At 42.3% G+C, this 27077-nt stretch overlaps 1 protein-coding gene across 1 annotated transcript in view; it reads left to right on the top strand.

The window, feature by feature from the left end:
• hspg2 (heparan sulfate proteoglycan 2) overlaps positions 1–27077 on the top strand; it is a 197386-nt gene that overhangs the window by 102655 nt on the left and 67654 nt on the right. The window contains exons 24-36 of the mRNA XM_042343774.1: positions 695–874; positions 1034–1152; positions 1439–1550; positions 2255–2368; positions 3463–3590; positions 4380–4466; positions 18015–18067; positions 18746–18816; positions 19775–19915; positions 20798–20983; positions 22165–22203; positions 23478–23579; positions 24790–25119. Coding sequence (XP_042199708.1) covers positions 695–874; positions 1034–1152; positions 1439–1550; positions 2255–2368; positions 3463–3590; positions 4380–4466; positions 18015–18067; positions 18746–18816; positions 19775–19915; positions 20798–20983; positions 22165–22203; positions 23478–23579; positions 24790–25119 — 1662 coding nt within the window. The remainder of the gene's footprint in view (positions 1–694; positions 875–1033; positions 1153–1438; positions 1551–2254; positions 2369–3462; positions 3591–4379; positions 4467–18014; positions 18068–18745; positions 18817–19774; positions 19916–20797; positions 20984–22164; positions 22204–23477; positions 23580–24789; positions 25120–27077) is intronic.

The raw sequence follows: 27077 nt of genomic DNA, 5'->3' as shown, positions 1-27077 counted from the left end.
ACACAGGGCGAAACCTTAGCAAGTTTCCTGACTCCTTTGTTTATCCAGCAGTAAGTAGTAACCCGGTTGTTAGTCGATTGGTGGATTGTTTTCCGGGGGTAATAATCCCTTAAAAAAAAAATTTGGCCCTCAATCCTCTAAGGTTTGTGGGACGCCGCTGTGCGTAATTGGCTGCCGTGTTTCACCCACAAAGTATACAGTTGCTCCACTTTACAGTATATTCTGTGAATCGCTTTGAGACATCTTAACGATGTGATAAGGCGCTATCTCAAATACAAGGATTATTATTAAAATTAATGTATTTTTTGCTGTATAGTTGTAAATGTAATTGAGGGCTTCTGCCATAACAACAAAGGTGAGAGTGAAGCTTGAATGTTTTACAAGGAAACAATCCAAACTGGGTTTGAACGCTCAGTAAAGATAAGACTTTTATTTACATCGTTAATATACACTTCTGTTCAAATCCAGTGCAACTTGTTTTCCATTTGAAGTAATTTTGTGACCGGATGATGTGAGAATGCAGATGTTTGATTAGCTTCCCGAATATCTCCACGTATTGAGACGTTTAGTGACCTTGTGGCTGATCCAGACTGTTTGGTTTGGGATTGTATTTGATGCTTATCACAGAACATGTTCCCAGGCCGTTGGTTTTGTTCTGAACCCCTTTGTTTACCAATCCATGTGCAATTTCCAGGTCACGTCCTACGGAGGGGAACTGCGCTACATTATTCTGCATCGTGTGTCTCCTGGGAGTCCCCCAATTATTGACCGGCCAGATGTTGTTCTACAAGGCAACAACATCTTCCTTGAGTACTATTCGACCAGCAGGCCCAAACCTGGTGTCCCGACAACATTCACCGTCCCGCTCAGAGAAGTAGGTGATCATTGTGTTTCTCCCTATCCTAGCAGGTGCTGAAACAGTTGCTGGGTTGGACGATTCTATGATAATACTTTTCCAAATCTCTAGTAAGGAATTATGGAGGACTGCTTTTATTCCCAATAGACCTTCAGGAAAATCTTGCTTGTTTTTCAGTCGGGTTGGCGACGGACAAATGGTCAGCCTTGTTCACGGGAGCACCTACTGATGGCTTTGGCTCAAATTGACCTCCTGATGATTCGAGCAACTTTTGCTGAGAAGATGTTGGAAACCAGGTACTGATTGAGAGCTTGTGTTTGCGGGATTGCTCATTCCAGGGATGGATGACAACAAACTCAATCTTGAATTACTTTAGGAATAAGATGGCTTATACTTGTTTTAGTAGATAATATCTTGGGATACACTATATAGTTTAGAACATGATGTGTGCATGTGATTGCCAAGGTGGAGGAAGGTGAACTGGACGGACATTGGTCTTCTTTCATCTCGCAATTCTTATGTTCTTATATTCTTAAGATAATCATTGCACTGGGAGATTAATTTACAGCTGGTTAATTGCAGAATTTCCAAGATCCGTATGGATATTGCTGTCCCACATTATACTGGACAGGAGCAAGCAGTGGAGGTGGAGGAGTGTATCTGCCCACAGGGTTACAGAGGACCATCCTGCCAGGTAACAGATCAGCTGTATAGTCACTGCCATTAGAAATATTAACATGCAAAGCTGGGAAGCAGAATTGCAAGCATATCAGTCCAACAATTCTCTGGCATTCCAAAATCTGCCTATCAAAGAAGACCTTTCTCATACAGAACAACTAGACGCACTGTGTGCTTCACATAAGAATGTGCATTTTTAGTGCCACCATTTACATCAAAACATCTTGAAGAGCTTCAAAATAATTACTGTCAAAACTGTTTTTGGATGCAAATTCTTGTATGCAAATGTGCAGGGTTATGGGGTAAGAGTGGGGGAGTCGGACTGATTGAGTAGCTCTTTGAAAGAGCTGGCACAGGCTCGATGGGCCAAATGGCCTCACTCTCTGCTTTAAAATTCTATGAAATGTGAAGGTCATTTGTGCAAGGTCTCAAGGATGGCCTTGAGCTGAGCCGAAACATTTCACCCGAAGGACGGTATCTCCACCTGGACACTGTATTGTTGGAGATGCCTGACACAGGGCTGGAGCTCACAACTTGCTACCAACTGTATCAAGCAAACACAATTATAAAAATCTCCCCTTTATATAAAAAAAATCACCAAATTTAAGAAATAGTTTTTATTCTGGTTCTTTTTGAATGTATGTTTCAAAGTTGCATTTTGTTTTGTTTTTAAATTGTATTGTTGAGCTGAACTTTTAAGCTGTTTTTCTCTGCCGACAGAATTGTGCATCTGGCTACACCCGAACTGCAGGAGGACTTTATTTGGGAACGTGTGAACCCTGTAACTGTTTTGGCCACTCCAATGAGTGTGATGAAGATACTGGGAAGTGTCGGGTATGGACAGCTCCGTAAATGCACTCACAGCTCTAAATACCAATGCCACTTCTTCACAGCTCGTCTAACTGAATAGCTAACGCATAAATAAGCCACTCATCCAGCAGAATTACTTTACACCCTCGTCAAACTTTGAATAATTACAAGCTTAGAAAGATGTATTTAATCCCATTTCATCTGGTCTGCAAGATGTTTCTAAGCGCCTCCTATAATATAGATGCTTTTCAAGTGTCAGTTAGCTTATCTCAATTCGCATGCGCTCACACACCCGCACACAATTGCACGTCTGATGGATGTTGACTGACTTGTTACAAGATAAGTTGGCTTATGAATTTGGCATCTCGACACCTTAAAAACCACTTGATGAGCTGCCAATAGCCGAGGAATTTGGGATAGGAAAGGATTTGCCCCAGCACTGCTCCCCATGGTGGGATAGACTGCCAACACTCGTACATACATCACTGTGGCCACTTTCAGCAAAGGATTAGAGGTGGAGGTTTAACTGAAGCAAACATGCCAACCAATGTGGTTCCACCCACAACATCAAATGAGTTTATTGGAATGGGGCGGGGAGGGGAAAGAGATTTGGGTGATATAAATAAATACACACCTGGATAACCAGGAGCAAAACATCTTTTTATAAAAAAAGACACAATAATAGAGAAATTAAACTAAATTGGAAGTTGCTGGAACGTAAAGAAGGCGAGAGCTCAATACTATTAGCAATTTTTTAGGATTTAATCCAAAATACAATTGCTGTCCTCTCAACTCGCACAGGATTTTATTCAATGTTCAAAAACCATTTCTGCATTCACGAAGAAGAGCCTTGTGCACAACTTTGGACACAACAAAAATAAGGAGAAGACTTAATACTGGGGCACAATGAACGTTAACTAACCGCACACATAACCAAAGCAAATCTGTGCAGCTGCTTAAAAATATCTTTATAAATTTTCTATCTGTTTAGTACTTTTTAGCTTCGCCTATTGATGTGCTGTGTGTGAGGGATGCTATATAAATGCCTGTTGGTGTGCTGTTTATTCGATTACAAGCTTGTTAAACTGATGTCCATTATTTTTGTTGTGTGGCTGAAGAGCTGCCAAGACAACACCGAGGGCAAACACTGCGAGCGCTGTCGGCCAGGCTTCTACGGAGATGCCAAAGGTCGAACACATTCCGACTGCCAAGTCTGTCCTTGTCCAGGGACCACAGCCTCAAACCAGTAAGTATCCCCCGATCAGAACCCATCCTGCACTTCTTTTTGGTTGTAATATTCCGCATTCATTCAACTTCTAGATGAATAATAATAATAATCCTTGCATTTGATACAGCGCCTTATCACATCTTCGAGACGTCTCAAAGCGCTGCACAGGATACACTGTAAAGTGAATTGACTGAATATTTTGTGGGTGAAACGTGGCAGCCAATTGTGCACAGCAGCGTCACACACACAGTCGTGGATTGAGTGACCAAATTATTATTATTTTTAGTAATGTCCAAATAGTGGGAAATACTGAGAGTCTGATGCCCTCGAAAGCTTCACTGCAACTTTCTCAACCTTCAGCTGCAATGTGAAAGCCTCCTGCTGTTCACTGGATTGCTTCTCATCTCATTTGTACTTGACAACTAGCTTTACTTGGTGCTTAAACGAGTATTGAACTTTTTTTTTTGATCATTAATTCAATAGGGAACTAGTCTATCTGGCTGATTATTGAGATATACAGACACATCCCCTTCACTGTGAGCAGAAGCCCAGAGGGATCTATGGTTCTGCAAGAGATTCTGGGGAAAAGCAGGAGAATGGGCTTAAACTGTTGGCTCTTGAGACAGCGAGAACAGACACAATGAGCCAAATGGCTTCCCCTGTGCTGCTAATTTCTCTGCTTCCAAATGTACAGTGCTTCATAGTGGAGAGCTATGATGCGGTTATACCTTACGTTTGGACAGTTGATTGTAGATTTTTAAATCAGTTTCTTTGGGATGAAATAACAAATGTTTTCTTTTTATCCAGATTTTCCCCGACATGTTTCTTGGATTCTGATGGACGCCCAACGTGTGATAATTGCCACAGCGGATATGGGGGAAGAAACTGCGAAAGGTACAGTCACTCAGTCTCTCCTCGTTCTTTTATTACAGTGGTTAGTTTTCTATGCAGTGTTTTCCTAAATGAATGAAATGAGTATTTCCCGTGTGGAGTTTAGCTCCGAAACCTACTCATTTCATGTAGTAAGTGTCGCTGCTTTCAGAGTGGTGCCATTCCCTCCCCAATCAGCGGATCAATCAGATAAACTGCCTCTTCACCAGTTTGTCATCTTCAGTTTATCTGCACCAGCTGAATTCATATTTCAGTCGAGTATCTTTGCATTCGGATCTGTTGCCGAATGTTGTATGGATTCACTGTGAAAGGATAAAACTGGTAGCATGTCAAACCAAAACACAGTCAATCATCCAGGAAATCTATCCTCACCCAATTGGTGTAGTGTCCCAGTGAGGAAGTTCAATTTGACCAAGTCTGCTTCATTTTGCGTGACCAGTCTAACAGTAAGCTTCTTGTGTTGCCGTGGCAGATGACTCATTAAACCCAATATTCAAAATGATTCAAATCAAAACGTGAAGCTTGTGTCTCATTGCCAAACTTCTGCTGCTCCATCTCGTCAATGACCTGGGCGTCCTACAAGCTAACACTCTAGAGGGCATGGGTGTCATTGATGGAACGACTTCCATCAATGGAACAGGCCATTAATAGGAAAAGCAGCATAACATTGATGATAAAAAGCCCACGTTTTCAACCGCCTACTTTGAATAATGAACGCATCTGCTGTTGGCATTTAGAAGCTGGTTGGACATTGACTTTGGTCATTTGATTTAAAAAGCAACAATGTAGACGTTTAAATTTGCAAACCAAACCAGTATCTGTTGTACAACTCAATGGGACAACTTCCCCAGTCCTCGGCCACTTCACCTATTAGAGCCTCAATATGTCAACCCATGTACATCGGGGATAAAACACCCTTCAGGTTGAAGTCAAATGATTCTGCCAAATGCAGGTGCATAAACGCCAAAGGGCAAACACAATTGGCCTGGAAATTGATTGATCAGTATTAATGTGGCGTTTTCTTTGGAAATAATGTTCTTTAATTGTAAAATGTCCAGATCCATTAATTCATTTCTGCAACCTGTATTTACCCACCAAACAAAAGCAACACTATGTTGAAATTCAGCCAAGCAGACCTGGGGACATGACACCTTCGATCTCTGTTGAAAGCAGATAATTTCTATTTAGTTTTTTTATCCAAAACTTCATACAATGCCCTAAGCATGCAGGGACAGTGCATGAATATAGCAATATTATCAGAAAGTGACTATATCATTTACACAGGGAAATGAAAGTATATCATTGGCTGTAGTTTAAACCAGGCAGGAGAATAATTAGAATGGTAATGATTACAATCTTGTGCAGAAAATGGGTCTCGTGCATCATAGCTCATCTAAAGCTACTTTGGAAAGTTACTCTGAATTTTTGCCTTGATACTTTGAGAACTTTCAAACAACTTTATGATTAATGATTGGACTTTAAAGCAAAATCCTCATTTCCGCCCCTGGTATTGGGTGTGGATTAACGTAGCCGGTAAATCACGTGTTGTTCACTTAATTATTTTCATGGAGTTTCCTGTCTGCGAAGATCTTCACGACTATTCAGGGCAACTCTTTTGGCAAGAGGATATCATTATTGTCTGGCATTCAAAATTCAAACATAGTGCAGATTGCTTGGAAATGTCCCTGAAATTATTATGTCGACTCACACTTAGAAATGTATGTATGATGGCCACTAATGTTGGCCAACAACATTCTCCCTGTTGTGGTGTATTGTAGCAGTGCAGTAATATTATTATTAAAGAGTAGGGAGTGGGAATAATTTCAAAGATCCAGCACAGGAAAGATGGCTCAAATGGCCTCTTTCTGTGCTGTACAATTCTGTGATTCTATAAGTATCCATCTTGGAAGGTGATGAGGATCTTCTGCATACTTTGCGTCCAGTTGAAGTAGAAGCTAAAGTTTAAATAAAGCGAGTTACTAAAATAAATAACCGTATAATAAATGGACTGCCGGGAGCAGAGGCTGGAAGGATAGAATATCCTGGAATAATTTGAATCACAATAATAATGGTTGGTATATTCCCCATTCACTGCCATACAGGTTAACAATAGAGAAGTTATCTGTTATCCAGTAGTTGGATACGAGGTCTCGAAGTGGGTGGAGGTGGGTCACTAGATGGGGCTCTCACACATCATCGACAAGAGGAAAGAGCGATAGGACTGTGGTGTTATTGAGTCAAATTGAAAATGAAGCCAGAGGCATGACAGTGCATCTCGAAATAAAAATATAAACTTTAATAATGTTTAAACTGTGGTAAATATCGATCTTTTCTCTTGTCTTTATTGAGAATGCGCGAGATATCACCTAGCGACAGTGGACCGGTTGGAGATCTGTTGGAGGTTTAGACATTTAAATGCATCAATATTTACTAATGTCATTGTTTCATAATTTGAATAAGTTCATAGAACTTATAAGTTTCTTTGAGGGAGGAAAACAACATTTTGGCCAAAAAGGGGTAATGTCTCAGTTCTGAACCATATTTTCTTTGCCAATTTGGGGGCAGGGGGAGGGGGTGTCTGGGTTGCAGCAAACAGCTGAACGCTGGATATTGTAGTTGATTAAGATACTCAAGGCCTTTCAGCTTCTGAAAAAAATCCCCGCACTCGTTGGGCTTTGTGGAAAGGCTGTGTGATGCTTTGGTTGCGGGAGTGCTCCGCTAGTTTGGGGCAGTAGTTCTTAAGATGCTTGTGGTGGGCTTGGAATCTTTCACGTCTTCATAACTGTACTGTAGGCTCTGCCTGGCAGTGGCATTTGTCCCACATCTTTTATTTGGAAACTTTGACGCAGCAAAACCCAGATGTGTTGAGATTCAGTCTGAAGTTAGTTCGGATCTGGAAGGCTTTGTTTTGCACAAAGTATCATCTAACATTGCTTCTTCAGCTCTGACTTTAGACATCCAAAGTTTGATTTCTTTGTAGTAAAAGGATTTTCCCCCCTCCTCCTTGTTTCATCCACCCTTACTCCACCCGCCTCTGTTTACCTAGCAGTAAGTAGGAACCCGGTTGTTAGTCGATTGGCGGATCGCTTTTCCAGGAGGTAATAATCCCTCCAATAAAAATATATGGTCATTCAGTCAACGACTGTTTGTTGGACACTGTTGTACACTGCCTCGTTTCGCCCACAAATAATACGGTCAGTTCACTTCACAGTATATTCTGTGAAATGCTTTTGAAACGTCTCAACGATGTGATAAGATATATATCAAATGCAAGGATTATTATTCATGCCCACTCACCCCCACCACCCACCACCACTCTTCCATCCACTTGCAATTAGTGTCTAACCCGTATCAGAAAGTTGTCATTCAGCTGTGGTCAGGCGAAGCAGTCTTGCTGTTTGCTTCTCCTGTGCGGGTCTGAAAGACTTGGTTGAAAGGCAAATGTGAGTCGCTGGCCTGGGCTCAAGACAGCAGCATTTAATGGGGGAGAATTTTCATGAATGTAAATAGTTATTTGGATATTGCTTCTGAAGCATTTGATTTGAAAGGATTTTCTTCCTTGCCAGCATGTGCAAAGTGATACTATTTCAAAGTTCAGCTCATGCGTGAGAGTGGGTCTGTCTGTCTGTGGAGTTTGGAGCTTGATTCTATCTGCAGTAATCACTGATTTGTTTGGTCTTCTTTCGTAAAGAGCAGTGGTTAGATGTGAGAGCTGGAGCGCTGGCTACCGCAAAGCTCCACCATCGGCAATCAGGCCTTAAGCCTCTCTGCCCCCACCCTTTAGAACTCCATCCCACTGTCCCTTTGCCTCCTTTAAAGCCCATCTCAAGATCTTTCTATTTGACTTTGTCTTTGGTCACCCTCCTAACCCTACCCTCCCTGATCTCCACCCCTCCTGATCCCAACCCACAGCTCAGGTCCAAATCCCTGACTGTCCAGCAGCTTGGGACATCCACTTGATGTGAAAGCACTTTGTAAATGTCATTTGTTGTTGTTGTTGGTGGTGGTGCCTGTGCTGAGCACATCCGAATATTGCAATAAAGCTCTAGGGAAGCGAGTCATGGCCACACAAGCTTTCTATTACCCTTTGCATGTGAGCGCAGGGATGCAGTGGGAAGGCTGGCTGTTCGGTTCTTATTGTGCAGTGCCACGGTTTCACCCCTGATTTTATACAACAACTGTGTTATGACAAAGTTACTCGGCAGCCTGTGTATCAGTCCTTTCTCTGTATTGTGCAAGTTCCCTCTGAGTGAAGCTCCACTGATGAGAATATAAACACGACAACAGGTAATCCCGATGCCTTATTGTGTAACAAAGAGATGCATTCATCACCGTCCTTTGCACTACCTGACTTCAACAATAACCTGCTCATGTTTCCTCCCTCCCTTCTTGATCTTTACAGAGACTTGAGAAGCACTGTATAGAAAACTCTTAAGTGTTTTATTGGTCCTTAAACCCTATACCTAACTTAGACTGCCCAGAACATAATAACTGTCACAACATTAAGGAATAGAAAATGCCCCGACACTAAGCTATGACATTAGCAGCTTTACCCAAAGTTAGTTAACATAGAAAAAACAATCATGACCTGGAGGTGAGGCTCTCAGGTCAGCCACACGAGTCGAAAAGCTTCCCCGAGTTCAGTTTCTTTGTATAAAAGTGTGNTTTTTTTCTCCCCTTTTTTTATTTCTGAGGTAATTTAAATCCATTTGTTCAAGATACTTTCAGTCAAGTGTATTATCGGTTGAAAATGTTGTTTTTAAAAAATGTAAATCTGCTTAAAACATCGAGTAATTTGGGTGTGAAGTGCATCTCTAGTGCATCTTTCCAACGGTGTATTTTAATTTGGAGATTTGTTAAATAATATATATATATAATCCTTGCATTTGATAAAGCGCCTTATCACATCTTCAAAACGTCTCAAAGCCCTTCACAGGATATATTGTAAAGTGAATTAGCTGTATAGTTTGTGGGTGAAACGCGGCAGCCAGTTTCATTGTTGAATGAAGGAAAACAAATAGTGTGTTGCACAATGTTTGCAGTGGGGTATGGAACCTAATTTAGTTAAATCATTGTGTAGAATTCAATAACTTTATCAGACATGGTGAGCAATACTCCAATTAATGGATGCTGTGAAATACGTTGTACATTAATTTATATGTGAGTGAATCTGGAATCGAGTCCTTAATTCTGCCCCTTTTGACTGTATTTTTTTTAGCTTCTTTGCTTCAGGTTAATACATTTTAAGAGATAATAATTTTGCAATGTTAGCAACTTCAGTGTTTGTAAGCGAATGAATTCTGTCAGACCTGTCTCCTACCCCAGTAGTTAAATGAGGCTTTGAATATTGCTGATTACTACTCAAACAAGCCATTGTTGCTCTTACATGATAATTAATTGCTTCCGTAGCCCTACAATGGCTTTAATACCACACATTTTGACTGCAGTACACAGTGGGTAGGTTTGGTGCTGAATAGACATTTGGATAAGTGAGATGGAATATGAGATAATATCTGTATAAAAAATGATGATTGGACTTTCATGCCTAGTAGTCCAGAACCTTTGCTGTAACCGCTTCCTAATCATGTCCTTGAGCTTTGCTTCGGCTGCCACTAACACCTGCACTAACTAGTCCAGCTGTTGGGTCTACATGTTGGCTATTTGTTGGTCAAGGCTTGCAAGAGCTGTGGGGTTGTCTTGTGAAGCCTTTCCACACTGACACAAGTTACAAAAGAAACTGGCTGAAATATATCTATTGTTGTTAACAATAGAGGTTTCACTGGCAGTTTTTGTCCACGTGGCTCAAAGAAACTCATCTCAAATGAAACCAACTTAAACTAACCAAAAGGCTTCCGTCCGCCTCAGGGGGCCAGTCTTAAATACGTCTCGAAAGAAACAATGCTTTGCTGTTTGCTGACCAACCCCTTTAAACCCTTTACAAAGAAACTTGACGGAGTTCTGCAAAGACTGGATTCTCCCCATAAAGGTGCAGACTGAGGAGTTGATCCCAATCGACTGTCAGAACCTTACACAGAATAGCTCAGAGGAGCTAAGCAGCAATGGCACCGAGACTGTGGAATACAGTGGTGCTGGTGAACTGTACCCCAATGACGTTATCAGTAACACCACTGATGTTGGGAAATTCTTCAATACTTCCAGCGTAACCGCTCTTTCATTAACTACCAGAGGAACAACTGTTATCAAAACATCCTTAAAACGCAATACATATAACTTCCAGCAGTTAATGAAAAACTCCCTAGTTAGATTCAACAAAAGGCTGACTATGTTAGAGGGCGACCGACTGGACCTTAAAGACAACTTTAAGCTTTTACGAGATAAACAAGATAATTTCAGCTCACAGCTGAAAAATCTGACACAAATGCTGATCGCATCCACAGACAAGAAGCAGATTTCAAACCTGCAATGGAAATACGTTGATGTGAATGATAAATTGGCCGCTTTGCAGATCAGGCTGGAGATTCTTATTGATGGTTTTGCTCTCCTGGCACAAGAAATCTCTGACCTGAAGAAACTGCGAACTCCAGTCACGAGAAGCACCACTCACTCCACCACACACCCATTCACACAACACACCACAGTCCATGTTGCAGTGCAATCTAAAGGCAGGAGAGGTTTTTATGGCAAACGCAATGGAACATCAAGGCAAGGATCGATGCCCACAAGGAGACCGTCCATTCAAAGTCTTTTTAACGTCACAGGATTTCAGCTTCACAGAAAAGGTTCTCTGACAACCATACAAACAGCTCCCAAAACCATAGGAGTCCTTAAAAACAAAGTGCGGCCTACAGATAAGCAAAAAATGAATAGGATTTCTGCTAATGTTTTAAATAAAAAATACACATCAGCTAAGAAAGATAAAACTGTTGAGCAAAATCCCACTACAGCTGTAACCCCAACACCTACAGTGATTTTTGAATCAGTCTTACCTCCAACATTAACAAAGCTTCCTAAAGTGACCACGGTAAAAATGGGACCCACAGCTAAATCACATCTGCGCTTCTCTGGAACGAAGGTAAAACCGGGATCTCCCGGGACACCAGCAAAGACCCGAGTTTGGACTAAAAGTAAAACGAATCCTGGAAACCAAGCCCCAGCACCATCGCAAGGAAAGCTCAAAGCTGATGGCACGACCACTTTACGGGTTCAAAGTGCAGCAAAAACTGGAAACAGAGGAAATAATACACAATCCAAAACTGAAATGAAGTCTGATAAAAAACGAACTAGGCATTCACTAGGGACCACAACACAGTCTGTCACCGCAGCAGGAAGACCTAGAAAGCAAAAAGTAAATCCCATTCGATCGCCAGATGCTATCCATCCCTCCAGCCCAAGAAAGATGCTGTTTACAGCCAACACCATCACACTAGCTCCACTAACAACACAGCCAAACCCAGCACCTAAACTTACAGACAGAATAGCAAAACTGCCCACATTGGCATCAAGAAAAAAGGTCATTGAGAAGTTTCAAACATCTTTGAGCAACGACATGCCTATAACGTCACCACCGCTGGAGACATCAGACCACCGACCCAAAGGTGTTTCAAAGACCAAGAAAAAATGTGATGAAAGCAACGATGATCCCCTTAGCAAGAAGCCTAACGGGAAGAAAAAGAAAAAGACTGAAAAAGTGACCGGAATGGACATTCTGGAACTACTGAGAAGAGGGCTCCAACGCAACAGCAATTCATACAGAAGATACAAGGACATCCCCCTTTATATCAGCTTGGGCAGGCTAGCCATACCAATAAAAATTATCCCAGATTGAGACTCTTCTGAGCTATCCTTCAGGGTTCCTTCCTTTCAATGATCGAGATAGGAAGCGTACTTTTGCATTTCCATTGCCTAATCTTATACTTGAGAATCGTAAGCCACACAGGTGTAGAAAGTGCAGTCTTGTTGAGAACTCATTGAGATTTATCAGCAGTCATCTGTATCACATTATTTGTCAGGGAAATTGCCAAGAGGTTTGAAAGGGTTTTACAGTGTGGTTTTAGAGAATGCAAAATGTAACTCATTTGAAATGGTGCTGGATGAGGTCCAAGTAACTACCTCAATATAAATGGTGCACTTCTTTTTTCCACTTTTATTGCAGAGGGTTGACATGAGTATTATTTTATTGAAATAAACCAGTCAGCCTGTTTTTGAGTGAAATATCCTATAGGGAGGGAGTTTAAAGATGTTGAGAAAGTAACTTCAAGAGGAAAGCAAACTGTTTGGAGATAGAAAGCCTTTCTCTCTGGAGCGTTGACTGGCAGTGTACACACTGAGCCTCAGTCACCAGCCCACACTCAACCACCCAATCCCTTTTCTCAGCAGAAATCTGTTGAGATCTGAATATTGGTGAGGAGCTTGCAAATGGGTAATTGAGTTTGAGTATTAGCCTCATTAAGCTGGGTCTGACACCACTGAGAAACTGCATTGACATGGGCCAACCATGGTAATTCGTACCAGGCTCCATAAACTCACTCTTGTGTCCTCTGTATCTAAATTAGCCAATACACTGGAGAAAATAATGTTTATTTGTTATGAGTTGCTAAATGTTCTCTCTTGAATCCCCATGAGTAGAGGTATTGATTCTGTTTGAAAGTACAGTGTTAGTATTTTTTATTAATAGGCGAAAAGAAACTTTACCTCTGTCTTAATTTTGGTGCTAAAAAAGTCTTGTTCAACTCAGCTACTTTCTGGACAATATTTACCGTGTTTAAAATTGAGACTGAATCTGTTTGAAACACTGTGTTGCTGTATTGTGTTTCTACGTTGAGATTAAAACAAGTCTGCTCTCAATCAACTCGGTATTTCTTTACAACCACATAAAGATTATTGCTTTACCTCCACATTATAATAAAGACTAATAATGGCTTCCATCCTTCATCATTTTCACAACCTTAGAAAATGCAAAAGGGAACTCCTTATGGCTGTGCTCTTACTCTGAGATTCCTCCAGAGCTCGGAACCATCACAATAAAACGCCCACACTTTCGGTCCTTGAATGGGGGTATTCTTCTTTTCAGCTTCTACCTATGTAACTTGGAGAGTTATATAACTATTGCCTGTCATTGTGTCTCTATACGTCACCTGGCTTAAACCCATTCATTACTCAAACTAGTTTAAGTTGGAGATTTCCATTAAGTACAAACCGTATTGATGCTGAAGTTCCTGATTGGTTCAAGTGATTTTTGCTTTCAAGCGTATCACAATAATTTAAACTTGCACACAAAATTGAGTGATTTTGACAGTTTGCACATTAACTGTCAAACGTAATCTAATATTGTGAGATTTTAAGGAGCATTTTCTGACGTACGTCAAATCCTATCATTCCCGTTGCGTCACAGTGATCCTTTGAATCAGTTAATAATACTGTGAGTTACATTATCAGTGACCATGAGGCACAATACAATATGGTTTGGGTAGCGGTCTGTTAAATACGCTTTCGGATATGATGCTCTCACTGGAGTCTTAAGAGGCTTCAACAGATGCTGCTCACTTTATCTGTCAGCAGATCAGTACAATCAAAGACCTCTACAAATTGAGTGTGGCAGCGTACTGTACTGTAAGTACTGTACATCATAGTGAGTGTGAACAGCCCTAGCTCCAGTTAATTGAAAACTCAGCATGGAAAACTAAAAAAAAGCTTCACCGTGTTTATATACGACTGGTGAAATAGTTGAATACTCTTTGAAGGCCCATCTCAAGACCCTCCTCTTCGACCGCGCCTTCGGTCACCATCCTACCCCCACCCTCCCTGCCCTCCACCCTTCCTGATCCCAACCCCCAGCTCGGGTCCAAATCCCTGACTGTCCAGGTACTCGGGACGTCCTCCTGACGTGAAAGGCGCTGTGTAAATGTAACTTGTTGTTGTAATTTTCTTTGCACAGGTGAGCATGTTCTGGGTATAGGTGCACATCACATTACACGGCAGGTTCAGGGAATGTGCACACATCGCATTAGTGGTTGGAGTGCTTGCCTGGCAAGCGAGAGGACCTGGGTTTGATTCCCGGGCAGAGGGAAACTTTAGGCAAGTTTCCTTATTCCACACGCCTCTGTTGACTGAGCAGTAAGTAGGAACCTGGTCGTTAGTCGATTGGTGGGTCGCTTTCCGGGATAATAATCCCTTCCAAAAATTGAGGTCACTCAAAATCCACGACTGTTTGTGCAATCGGCTGTCGCGATTCACTCACAAAATATACAGTCAATGCACTTTACAGGATATTCTGTGAGCACTTTGAGACGTCTCGAAGACGTGATAAGGCGCTATATCAAATGCAAGGATTATTATTAAGGGAACTGTTCTTTAAAAACAAGTTAAGAGTTTGTTAGGACTGTATCTATTTTCAACATATGTGTCAAATTTTCTTTCCTGCCTCCCTCCCGTTTCCCCACTTCCCAAACATTGATTTGTGGATAAAAATCTAATTTAAATTGGCCTTATTGGCCTTATTTATATTGTGTATAAGCGTGCAGTTGATGCGTCTGCATCAGTTTTATTTGAAGGACATTAAAATGTAATGGTTTGGGGCATTTAACACAATTGTAGTAAAGTGTTTGTTGGTTCAGGCCTATTGTTTGGTACAAGATTTGCTCTGGAATTGGCTCTGGGGAGATGCACCATACAGGCCACTTTATCAAGGTAAGAGCTGATCAACCAGGTTCTTGGCCAGTTCCTGTGGCGAAGGACAGTTGGTAACTCCTGCTGCAATTTCATATCTTTGGGATGAGGTGCTTTGCTGAGCTGGGTGATCTATGTCTCTTTTTGGGGCAGTTTGCTTTCTGTGTGAACAGAGTCTGGTTTATTGTGTGTGCTTTCCAATAACACCAAGAACTGGAGTGACGTAAACTTGGATGTTCTACCGAGAGGAACATTCTGCTGTTGCAGCTCGTGTTTCGAAGCACATTTCTTGTTTCTCTACTGTTGTTTCCTATTGTGATGTGCTCTAAAGTTATTGAATGCTTCCTCTCAGTTGCACAGTGGTTTGGACCAGCCATTTCACAATGAGCTTTCAGTGATATCCTTTTGATAGGCGATTCACTCAGTGAGATCAGGTTAGCTGCTGAGATGTAGTAAGATAGTTTTTGTACGATTCAATATTTCTACCCACTCACCGCAGGCTGTCCACGATGATGTGATTTCAGAGATAACTTGCATTTGGAACCTGAAAGTCTATACACTTGGCTAGAACTTCAACAAAAAAATTGAAATCAAATTGTGTTCTTGTTGGGATGGGGGTGGGGGTGGTAGTGGGAGTCTTTTTTGAGAATTGCATTACCCCTTAATTAACTTGGCAAACAAATGTACAGAGCAGTGTTTGGCCACTAGTTTCTAATGAAATCATCTTGTAGGACAGGGAAATCTTCTCACTACTTCACCAGTGTGATAGAAACTCATCTGTGGGGTGGTTCCCGTCTGCAAAACCAAGTTGAAGCCTGTTTCAATATCTGAGGCCAACTGCCTGACCCCCAAGGACACCCCCTTTCCAGTGGGATATTTATTCTGTCAAATTCCTGCCATGACCCATTCTGATTAGAACACCTCGCTTAAACTAGGCTGAAAAAGAGGGTTTGGGGATGACTTTTCTAACTCAATGTTGGGATGAGAAGATGCTCTTGTGAGGTTTCAAGAGTATATATATATATATATATATAAAAAAGAAGAAAATATGTACTGGCAATGATGAGGAGAGGAGATGCCATCCCAAACCAGTGCTAAGTTGCCTTTTGAAGAGATGTTGCCCCGGGAAAGAGGGAAGGTGCACATCCAATGTGATCAAAACACATTAGGAACATAGGAACAGGAGGAGACCACTGAGCCTCTCAAACATTTTATTAGATCATGATTTATCTGTATTTCAATTCCATTTACCTGGGGCCTTTGCCCCATGATCCCTTCATACCCTGACCTAACAAAAATATATCCACCTCAATCTTGAAAATTTCATTTGATCCAACATCCCCAACAGCCTTTTGGTGGGGGGAGAGTTCCAGATTTCCACTATCCTTTGTGTTAGAGAATAGATTTGTGTAAATCCAAAGGAAGATTAAGCAAATGGTATTTACTGAGGGGTGAAGGAATGCAGAATCCTCTAGTAACGATGCTTGTTTGGAAAATTGTCCATTTTGGTGATACTGTCTTCACACATTTTCCTTCCGGAGGAGAAGGAATGTTCTGTACACAGCGTATTGATGGATAAAAGCTCAGAGGAGAGATGCTAAAGCCCAAGTTCCTCAGAGCTGGATTCCCGTTCTGTCAGGCTTGAGCTGCAACAGTTGGCGTTCATTTCATCTGAGGTTTTTTTTAAATTTGATTTGTGTTTCAATAACTTTGTGCTCAGTCACTGCAAACTGTTTTTTTGTGCTTCTCTTATCAAGTGAACCATCTAACTGATCGCCCTGAGCCTCTGTTCCTTTTACCACTTACTGCCTTGAATCTGTGTGGGTGCTGGTGGGTGACGTTGCATTGTGTCTTGTGTTTCTCTGTCTTTAGTTGTTTTCAGTCAGTGCCTTACCCTGATTTCAAGCTGATGTGTTCTACTGATTTGTTCACTGTCTATAAAGACATCTGTTAGCAATAATATTAACTGTAGCCTCATCCAGCCAGTAGGGTCTGGATTGGAATGTCAGTCGCAACTCATCAATCTTTGAAGTCTATCAGTTAGTTCTCCCAGTGGCTTGTAACCTGTTAATGATCATCCAGAATCCATTGGATTTTAACACTTTTCAACTTTAATAGCTGTAACCATCTAAAAAATATATTCCAAACTTCTGTCCAAATGAAAGTTTTTTTTAAAAAAATTGGGAGGAGAGGGAGCCACGAGGTCTGACCTGGAAACCAGAACTCAACTGGCAGCAGGAATGCTGGAGACAAACAAGGAGAAGGCCAAAGTCATATAGTAAAGTGGAGCTTCACAGACTAGTGAGATCTTGTGGTGTGCGGTTGTTTACCACTGCTCGTTAGTGAGAGGGGAAAGTCCTGTGGTTCATGTGTCTTCTCTGGAGGCATTTAATATGCAGTTATTAATAATGTTTTGCAGAAGGGGGTTTTATGCTGATTTACAAGGGAAGCTATACACCTGGAAAGTCCTTTTTTAAAAAATAAAAAAAGCAAACACTTTATGTGGGTTCAGCATGAGCAGGAGGGCTCAAAGCAGATAGGGGACTGTAGGATTGCCAGTGAAATATGTCCCCCCATCCCCCTTCAGGGCTAAAGTGTGTGACTTACACTTACCAGTTATACAGATGGGAAGGTGAGGTTCGAACACAAAGCTTTCACGAGCCACCAGAACAGAGGTCTTATTGAAGCTGTGTTTTCTTTATTTGTAATGTTACTAGCTAATTGGACTTGCATTCCCTGTCCATTTGCTGCACTATTTGCCTTATTAGTGTAACCAGGTGGTTAGAGCCAATTTTCCTGCACAAAATAAATAAGTGAACATGGAAATCATCTGCAAACTGGCATCACCCATGAGCTAAGCAGGTTCAGTGTAATGGATAGTATTGTACTGTTTTCTAACCTCCATGTTGGCGCTGTTTGTTACAGATGTGCTCCAGGCTACACTGGAAATCCCATCTATGGACAACCTTGCACACAAGGTAAGTTTTGCACATTTTTGGCTTCACCTTCACCAGGGGCTGGAATATCAGGTGGGTTTCTGTTCATTTCCTTCAATCTGTTGGGACCGTTGTCCTTTGTATTTTCTCTTTGAACTCTTCACAGCTGACCCCTGAGAGGTGTGGGTTTGGATCCTACATTGCTCTATTTTTGTAGCAAGGCCCAGAGCCAAGTGTGTGAGCAATTGCAATTCCAAATGCTTGCTTACTGTGCTAAGGCACCATCAGTGGGTTGAGATTTTCAGAGAATTAAATGTTGGTCCAAACCCTAGCATCCTCCACTGACAGCCAGCGCCGGGAAAGGTCTGTCATGGGAGGTGACATCTGAGAAAGGGAAAAATTATGAAATGGAACCAACTGAGCTCCGAGGTCAAACCGAGCAGGTTTGTGACTGGGTCCAGCGTTCACTGCTGTTGGTGTACAAGCTTGCACTGGCGAGTTCTGGTGTTAATGCAGAGATCAGCAGCTGAGCTCCTTCGTGCTGAGAAACCTGACACTGGGACAAACTGCTGTTTAGGATTTGGAAATGATTTATTTTATTTTGAAATGTTTCGTGGGGAAGTACTTTACAGGAGTCAGTGTTCTCATTAAATCATGACCATAATCTTCGCGGATGCATCAGTGAAACCAGCAACTTAACTTTGTTCCTGTGTGTTCCAGCTGGCTGTAGCTGTGACGGGAGGGGAAGTGCTACAGACCGCTGTGATGCCAGTGGGCTCTGCCAATGCAAGGTAACTACAAGCCCCCCCCCCACCCCAGACGATGCAAACTCGATACCATCAGATTCATTCAATTACAACTTTTACAAAATAATATTTTGGGATCCAGCATATGAGTAATTTGAGATGTGACATAGAGTCAGTGTAACATGGCTTGGAAGAACCAGGCAACTGTGGATCTAAGGTTCCCAAAGTCTCCCACTGTGATGTAGACTAATCTAATATTGAATTAATCGCTATCAACATCTCCAGTAGTGCAGCAAGTGACGACTAGGATGGTAGAAGGTGGACTAGATGGACCTCAATCNTTTTTTGTCCAGTAATTCCTATGTTCAAATGTGATCCAAGGATTGTATTCCACAATCTGCTCAGGCCACCAGGCAGTTAATGGGATGTTCTTGGACCTTGGATGGGCCACATGGACTCATCCAGATTCAAGCCCAGCTCATAATATTTAAACTGCCAAACCAAAGTCTAGTGCTCATGTGAATAAGCTTCTCGTCTTCCCAGTGCTAAATAGGGATTAGAGACCGGAAACGCAAGAGCCAATTTTCTGCTCTCCCTTTCTTCACCTCCCCCACCTTCCCTCCATGTAAGTGGTAGCATGACACAACAGAGGCTCACACCACTAGACCCATCCACTATTAATGATGTTAATAAGCCTTAACGCTTGAAATAGCAGCTTTCATGACAGGAGAATGTCTCGGAGTACTTCTAAGGTATTTACTAGAATGTGTAGTGGTTGTTGGCAAACACAATTCTTCCCCAATACATCTTTAATAGCGTTTTGCTCAGCGAGATTGGCCAAGACTTATCTTTCAGAGGTGGTGACAGGCAGCCCTTAAAAAACAAAGCCAGATAGCCTTGCAGAATACATCTAACTGATCCAATACGAATTGCCTCGACAGTTACATAAGTGTCAGTTATCCCGAGTTAAACCGAGATCTAGAATGAGTTTTTCTGATTCCAGTCTAACGTTGAAGGACGGAACTGTAACATGTGCAGAACTGGTTTCTTCTTCCTTGATGCTGGAAACAGAGATGGCTGCCTCCCCTGTTTTTGTATGGGTGTCACACAGCAATGCAGGAGCTCCACCTACTACAGGGATACGGTATGTTAAGTGCTCTGAGACACCGCCCTATATAAAGGGCTCTACGTTGTTGTGGTTTGTTTCTGATTCCAATTCCCTCAAACTCCCCGGCCTTTCTCTCAAACTCACTGAACAAGTGTGCAAGTTCAATCTTCACCTTCTCATCTCACCTTCCTCCTCATCACCCGCCTCTGTCCATATCTCACATCATTGCTACTAAGATCTTCATTCACTCCCTCATCGCCTCCAGACTACATTTTTCCTCAGCAGCCTCCCCAGCCCCTCTATCCGCAAGCTCACAATTCATTCAAAATTCCAGTTCCCAAATCCTTACCCACATCAAACTTTACATACCAGTATCCTGTCCTCACGAGGCTTCACTGTCTCCCAACAAGACCCTCGCTCACATCTACAAATCCCTTCACACTCAGGCACATGCCTTCTTATGTTATCTTCTCCAACCTTCACTCTTCTACTCGCCCCCTCTGCTTGGTAAACACAGGCTTCAGATTGTCCGGGAGCCAACCCACAGAGTGGGAATGGCTCTATCGGGGAGGATGGGGAGGTCTCCTTTCCCAGCCAAGAACATAGAAACTGTGAGCTGTCGAGCACTTCAAACTTCAAGTGGACTTCCCAAGAATTGAGTTACAAGTACAGAAGGAAATCTCCTATTCAGCCTGGTTGGGTGATGGTGATTTCCGAGGGTACACAAGCCTATACCTTACCCCACGTCTGACTGCAGTTTGTGTGTATAGCTAAATGTCTATAACAACCTGATGTTCTTCGATAGATGCATTAGATATTGTGTTCAGGCAATAGCTGAGACGTGGTTTACCTGGGCTTTGTTGCCTGGTTTCTCTGCGTTGTGCTGTAATGACCCTGGCTGTTGCTAATCCCCTGTAGATCGTGACTCCCTTCTTTCCACCGAGCAACTTCCAAAACTTTGCTCTTGTGAACCGCCAACGTACCACCAAGATCACCTCAGGCTTCACGGTGGAGATAACAAACGAGGAACCACTGCTGTCGTTCAGGCACTTTGGCCCAGAGTCGTACTTCTGGCAACTCCCAGAGCCCTATCAGGGCGACAAGGTACGTCCCAGTGGGTCAAGTCTAACAGCTTTGCCTCCCAGCAATTTCTAGATTTACCAGTGTTCTTTTTATCTTTTCATTCTTTTGAACTTGAACAGTTCTGAAGAGCAGAGCTGTTGGAAGAAACGTTCTATTCTGTGGTAACTTAAGATCAGTTATTTGATGCAAGATTAACACTCCTGGGTTCTGTCGCGCACGAGCAAACTACTCAGTGACGTACAGTAACGTGTAAAGTCTGCTAATGGTGCAGAGTTTGGTTTTTCACCAATGTTTGTATTTTTATCGCAAAAAAAATGATGTTGCTGTTACTGAGCTGTTGAAAGCGTGTTGTTCCACAGTGGTGGGCGGATTGTGGAAATCTCCCAGTCGTCAGATTGTGATGGATGAGGTGGATGAGCAGCTGTTTGTCATTTAGAAGTAGAGCATTTCTATTTCTATTCTATTCAGTCCTTTCTGATAACATCGCAAAGTAATGTGGAACTTGTAACCTTAAGGTCTTCTCAAACCTATATCTTTTCGGAGGATTGGGAGAAATCTGGCTAGAATATCCAGTGAAGGAAAGAAGCCAAAAGCCTTCCAGTTTTCTTGTTAACAGACATTAAGAGGAGGTTTAAACAGTTCACAGATTTCCGTTTTTACTTCAACACAGATACTCAGAGGTTCATGTCCATGTTGGGTGCCAGTTGGTAAGACTGAAATCCACTTGCAGTTGAACTATTTACTTTGCCAAATTGTTGCAGTTGACGATGACGGCTGGGAATGAACTGCAGGAACTAGTTTGGGTCCCGGCAGTTGTTGTATCTTGTAATAGTAATTGAGGGTTAACGGTAGCTACAGAGCATTGAAACTGTAAAACTGAGCATACAATACACGTGTGTGGTTAAGTGGTAAGAATTGCTGATTGTAGGAAGCCTGTTCTTTGCTCACGGCAATAGGAAAGCCCTGTTTTTGGGCTGAGTTTGATAAGTCAAAGCTTTGCAAGTGTTTTGATTTCAAAATTAGGTACAAGTGAACCATCTATATATCTATATATGTGTTCAGATACATACACTACGCTTACAAGCCATCGCTGCTCAATTTTATGGATCGGTTCAAGGTTTTCTTCAGTGTTAAAGGAGTTGATGATCCTTTGATCCATTATCTGCAGATTAACATGACTCTTCTTTACTCCCCTTTCTCAGAGGGAACAGTTTTTTGCCCGTATAAGGCGTGGCCAGCAGGTAGAGTGTGCTGTGTAATTGCTGTGATGGAAACGTCCTGCTTGGGTGATACCTGGCTGTTGGGTTGTGCTGTTTGAGGGCTGTGGGTTCAGGCCAGGTTTGGTGCAAAAAAATGCAAAGTTGCAGCTTGTATTTTACTGAATAACATCTCTTTGGGAACGAGCATGGTTTGGGATATTTCATAACCTGCTACCGTAGGAAATAAGCTTTAGGACATCAGTCTGCTCCTGGTTTTCTTCCTAATGGACGTTAAGAAGTTTATAAAAGTTTACAGATTTCTGTTTTTATTTCAACAGCTTTTCTTCATGTTTCAAAGCCATAACTAATTCCCGGCAGTTTTTTCATTTCCTTGTTGTGCAGGTTGAGAGTGAGAGGGTCCATATCCTTCCTCCAACTTTCTGAATACGCATTGCAATCATAAAAGCCCTCGATGTGACTCAAACTAAAAATCTAAACTTCTGTTTCAACTCCTTCTTTTGGCTCAGGTTCTCGCTTTCCAAACCTTCCTGTGAAAGTCATGTTTACTTTATAGATCTGATAGATTTACACTTATATTTTTATGCCTTTTATCTGTTCTCCTGCTTGTCTCTCGTGCCCAGCATTACACCATTGGTGGCCACACTTCAAGCCACTACCCCCCGAAACTCTCTCCCTCAAACCTTCCATCTTGCCCCCTCTTTCCCCATCATCAGGTCATGCCTGAAGACCTTCTTCTTCGACTGAGCCTACGGTCACCTCCCTACCCCTGTCTTTGCCACTGTCAAGCAATCTGAGACGCTGCCCTGGATGAGGGGCACTATGTAAATGCAAGTTGTTGTTGTTGTTCCTCGGTCCCCAGAGAAATCTCTGCAGAGCAGCAAATGTTTACAATACTGATGGCCAGCTTTCTGATCAAATGGCTTTGACAGACGGACAGCACTTACACAATCCTGACCGCTTACACTCTGCTTAAGTAGTTTTTTTTCTTGATTTGAAAAAGACTGGAAATAACAAATAACAACTGAGTTGATTTTTTTATTACGTTAGAATTTAATTGCATGGAATACACCCGATGTACAACAGAGAATATGTTCTCCTGGACTGGGACAATGCAAACTAATGATTCCCCAAACGTAATCCTAAACACTGGATAGACTGGAATGTTTGCATTTGCCAGCTGTGCAGAAACTGTTGCGTGATTCCTCGCATGCGTTTGCATGTGTGTTGGAAGCAGAGGAACTCTGAACAGCAAGACGCCTGTGCAATGGTGTAACGTGTAATATTACGTTTATCAGAAAGACCCCTCTCTGACTGAGGTGCAGCTGAGGAAGGACGCCGCTGTCTGGCAGCTCCTCGATTCTTCTTCATCACTTGCTAGATCTAAGAGGTCCTCCCAGGTAGTGAAGTGCAGCATGGTGTTGTGAGCCGCATGGTTAGTGACCACAGATGGTGCTAGTGAATTGCTGGTTAGATTTAACCTTCAATTCACAACCAGTGGTTTATAAACGCAACAGCGTCGGGAAGTGGGATTACTGTATTTTCAGCTCAGTTTTCTCTTTTTGCCTAAAAACTTAACAATGCCATCGTGCACATTGTTCACCTCTGTGTAACTGTGTGTAGCTCTGTGTAGCTGTGTGTAATTCTGTGTAGCTGTGTGTAGCTGTGTAACTGTGTGTATCTGTGTGTAGTGTGTAGTTGTGTAACTGTGTGTAGCTGTGTAACTGTGTGCAGCTGTGTGTAACTGTGAGTAGCTGTGTGTAACTCTGTGTAACTCTGTGTAACTCTGTGTAACTGTGTGAAGCTGTGTGTAACTGTGTGTAACTGTGTGTAGCTGTGTAACTGTGTGTAACTCTGTGTAACTCTGTGTAACTGTGTGTAGCTGTGTAGCGCTGTGTAACTGTAGCTGTGTAACTGTGTGTAACTGTTTGTAGCTCTGGGTAACTCTATGTAGCATGTTCCCCTTGAATAGTACAAGTTTGTGGGATGAATGGTTGACAGTTTCCCCTCGATGGACGTGTATCACAATTATCTCTATCACCTTGAGTTCACTGTCTCAACTCCATAGTCAGAAGTGGAAGGAGCAGCTTCGGTTGGAGATGAACTAATCAAATATATGTGGCTTTGTTTCTGAATGTACAGGGTGTCCACAAAGTCCTGTTACCCTCATATCACTGTTACGTAACAGAGTGGGGGTGGGGGTAACATGACTTTGTGGCGACTGTGTACAAGATCTGCTGCAATTAATATTAAAGTACATAATACTGAGCTCCCTTTCACTGGTCGTTACTGATGTCTGACACAGTTTAATTGGGTAGTGAACGTCCACTCTTCCTCTACATTCAATATTTCCAAGTAGTTTGGGGATTAGGAATGGGATGAGATCCTGTAAAGAAAAGGGTTTAAGAGATGATCAGTTCCTCAAAGTGAAGAAAGGTTCAAATTCTCATGTGTGATTTTATTAGCGATTGATTGGTTGGTTGGTTGGTTGGTTGGTTGATTGCTCGATCGATTGATTGCATAACACGACTTGCTGAGCTTTCTGGCAATGATGGTTTTCACAAAGAGTTTCCCTGTCTGTGGGTGACTTCTTCCTCCACTTCTTTATAGTCCTCGCCCGATCTGGAAGAGCAGAAACGTATAGATGACGAGATCTGGGCGATAATTACTGGCTTTACCTCTCAGCAAGACAGTCACACTCCCAGCCCAGCAAGTGGCCAGAATCTGTCCCTTTCCTCCCGAACATTTAATAGACCGGGTCCTGTTGGTCCTCCGGCTCCCTCTGCCTCTCACACAAATCCTCTCCACTCTCTATCCTCCTCTTCAAGAGTTGCTGTTTCTCATTCTTCTCAACCTTCCTCTCTGCTTTCCTCTCCTGGTCAATATGCTAGACCCTCAGCCACTCAGGTACGCAATCCATCTCTTCAGGGAAAGGAATTATAATAGTAATAATAATCGTAATAATAATAATAACACATTGAGCTCCCAGATGACTGAGTTGCTACTATTAATAATTAATTAATAATAATTGACCGTCAATGACCAACCGTTCCATTTATATTTGTGAAGCGGCATTGGAAACTATTAAAAATAGATATTTTTTAACATTTCTTTTTAAAAAAATATTTGGAAACCTCTCCCAGTGCCATGACATTTGTAGCTCAAATTTATCAAATGATACACTTGGTGCGAAGAGGACTTCAGCTGAGGAATATTAAATTGGGTCAACTGTTTATCACAACTCATCTCGGGTAGCACCTCAGTGATCTGGGAGCTCAGTGTGTTCGTGTTGGGAGTGTGATGTAGCACAGGTCAGAGATGTGCACATCATTGCCCAACACTCCTCATCTGGTGACTTCCCAAACCAGAGTGGTCCTGCTAAATAACATGGATGTCGGGTGAAGGTTGACTGCGACTGTGAGACCCAGATGATCAAAATCCCTGCGGACACTCATAACTATGACAGAGGAGTGGAACCTGGGCCCTTGGGAAGATACTGATAATTCCTATGGATCCATAGCCCAGCAGAAGTCCTGGAGGGGTGGTGGGTGAGGGCTATGGGACTGGGGAAGGGGAAGATCCAAACTGGGCTGAGATCCTTTAATCTGGGCTGAGTAAATTCTGCCCCAGAAACTGACTACTCTGACTTTAGCGTAACTAACTGTAGCTGTTATTGTTCTTGGTCTGCGGTTCCTTTGAGTGAGGGGCTCTGTTGGTGACTGACGGATATTGCCTGTATATTTTTCTTTGAAAGTTCACGGAAGGGAGAGGGGATAGACGTGTTCCCTCATCACAACCTCAACAACCAACAAACCTCCTTCCTTCCTCTACGCTGAGCGTCAGAGCAGCAGGGTTTGAGAAGGTAGACATGGCTTGTGCATGGAGTGATCTCAGTGTAGGCGGAACTTTTACGCATGTTCAGGATGCGAATGACTTCAGAAAACCACTGTGTAGACACTGCTTCTCCAAGGGCTTGCAAAGCTGACTCAGAACATTGTAATTTGCAATAGCAACGTTTGCTGTGAAGTGTGTTTTATGAATTATTTTGCAACCACATGTTATTGTGCAAGATGTTTTTCTTTACTCAGCGGGTGATTAACAGCTGGAACAGGTGGTTGAGGCCAGGACACTGGGACTCGTTTAAAAAGCAGCTTCACGCTGCGATAGGAGGATGTTAGGGTGGTGGTTCTGGATGAGATCAGATGTGCTGAATGGCCTTCTTCATTCCAAACCAATATTGCGATCTTTTGAGCCTCTCTCCCTTGAGGCGGCCTAACCTCAACACTTAACAATCTTTTATTCCGTGCTTTTAATGAGAAACCCCGAGAGCTCAGACTTGTAGATGGAAATATTCAGTTTCAGTCCCAGTGAAGTTCACATGAGTTTCATGTCTAAACATTGGGGGAGGAGAGGGAAATCCTTTCTTGGCAAAATTTGGCAATAATTCAGCGGGTTGTTTTTTACCTGGCTGTGAAGACAATCTCTGTCCGAGATGAAGTTCTAAGGAGCGGAACAAATCAGATTGGACAAGAGCTGTCATTGATACCAGCATTACCAGTAAACTGCACAGATTCATAAATCATTTAGTTTCAACAGAAGTCTTGCTTATGTAAGAACTGTTGTGCTACTGTAGCAGATTCTAAATATCCCTCAATTCCTACATTTAGGATTAGGTAAAGTACCGTAGCAAATAGTTTCCTCACTTATAGCCCGTTCCCGACCCCCAGCTCGGCTCCGAAACACTGACTGTCCAGCGCATTGGGACGTCCTCCCGACATGAAAGGCGCTTTACAAATGTAATTTGGTTGTTGTTGTGTTTGTCAGTTGTAAATACAACAATTCCTAACAGTTACAATTTGACTGCATGATAAAACACCTGAATATTTTCTAACGTCGGA

The sequence above is a fragment of the Callorhinchus milii genome, unplaced genomic scaffold, assembly GCF_018977255.1.
Source record: "Callorhinchus milii isolate IMCB2004 unplaced genomic scaffold, IMCB_Cmil_1.0 Scaffold24, whole genome shotgun sequence".
Taxonomy (NCBI): domain Eukaryota; kingdom Metazoa; phylum Chordata; class Chondrichthyes; order Chimaeriformes; family Callorhinchidae; genus Callorhinchus; species Callorhinchus milii.
Note: the sequence above shows the minus strand (reverse complement) of the source record. Positions and strands in the feature narration are given on the sequence as shown.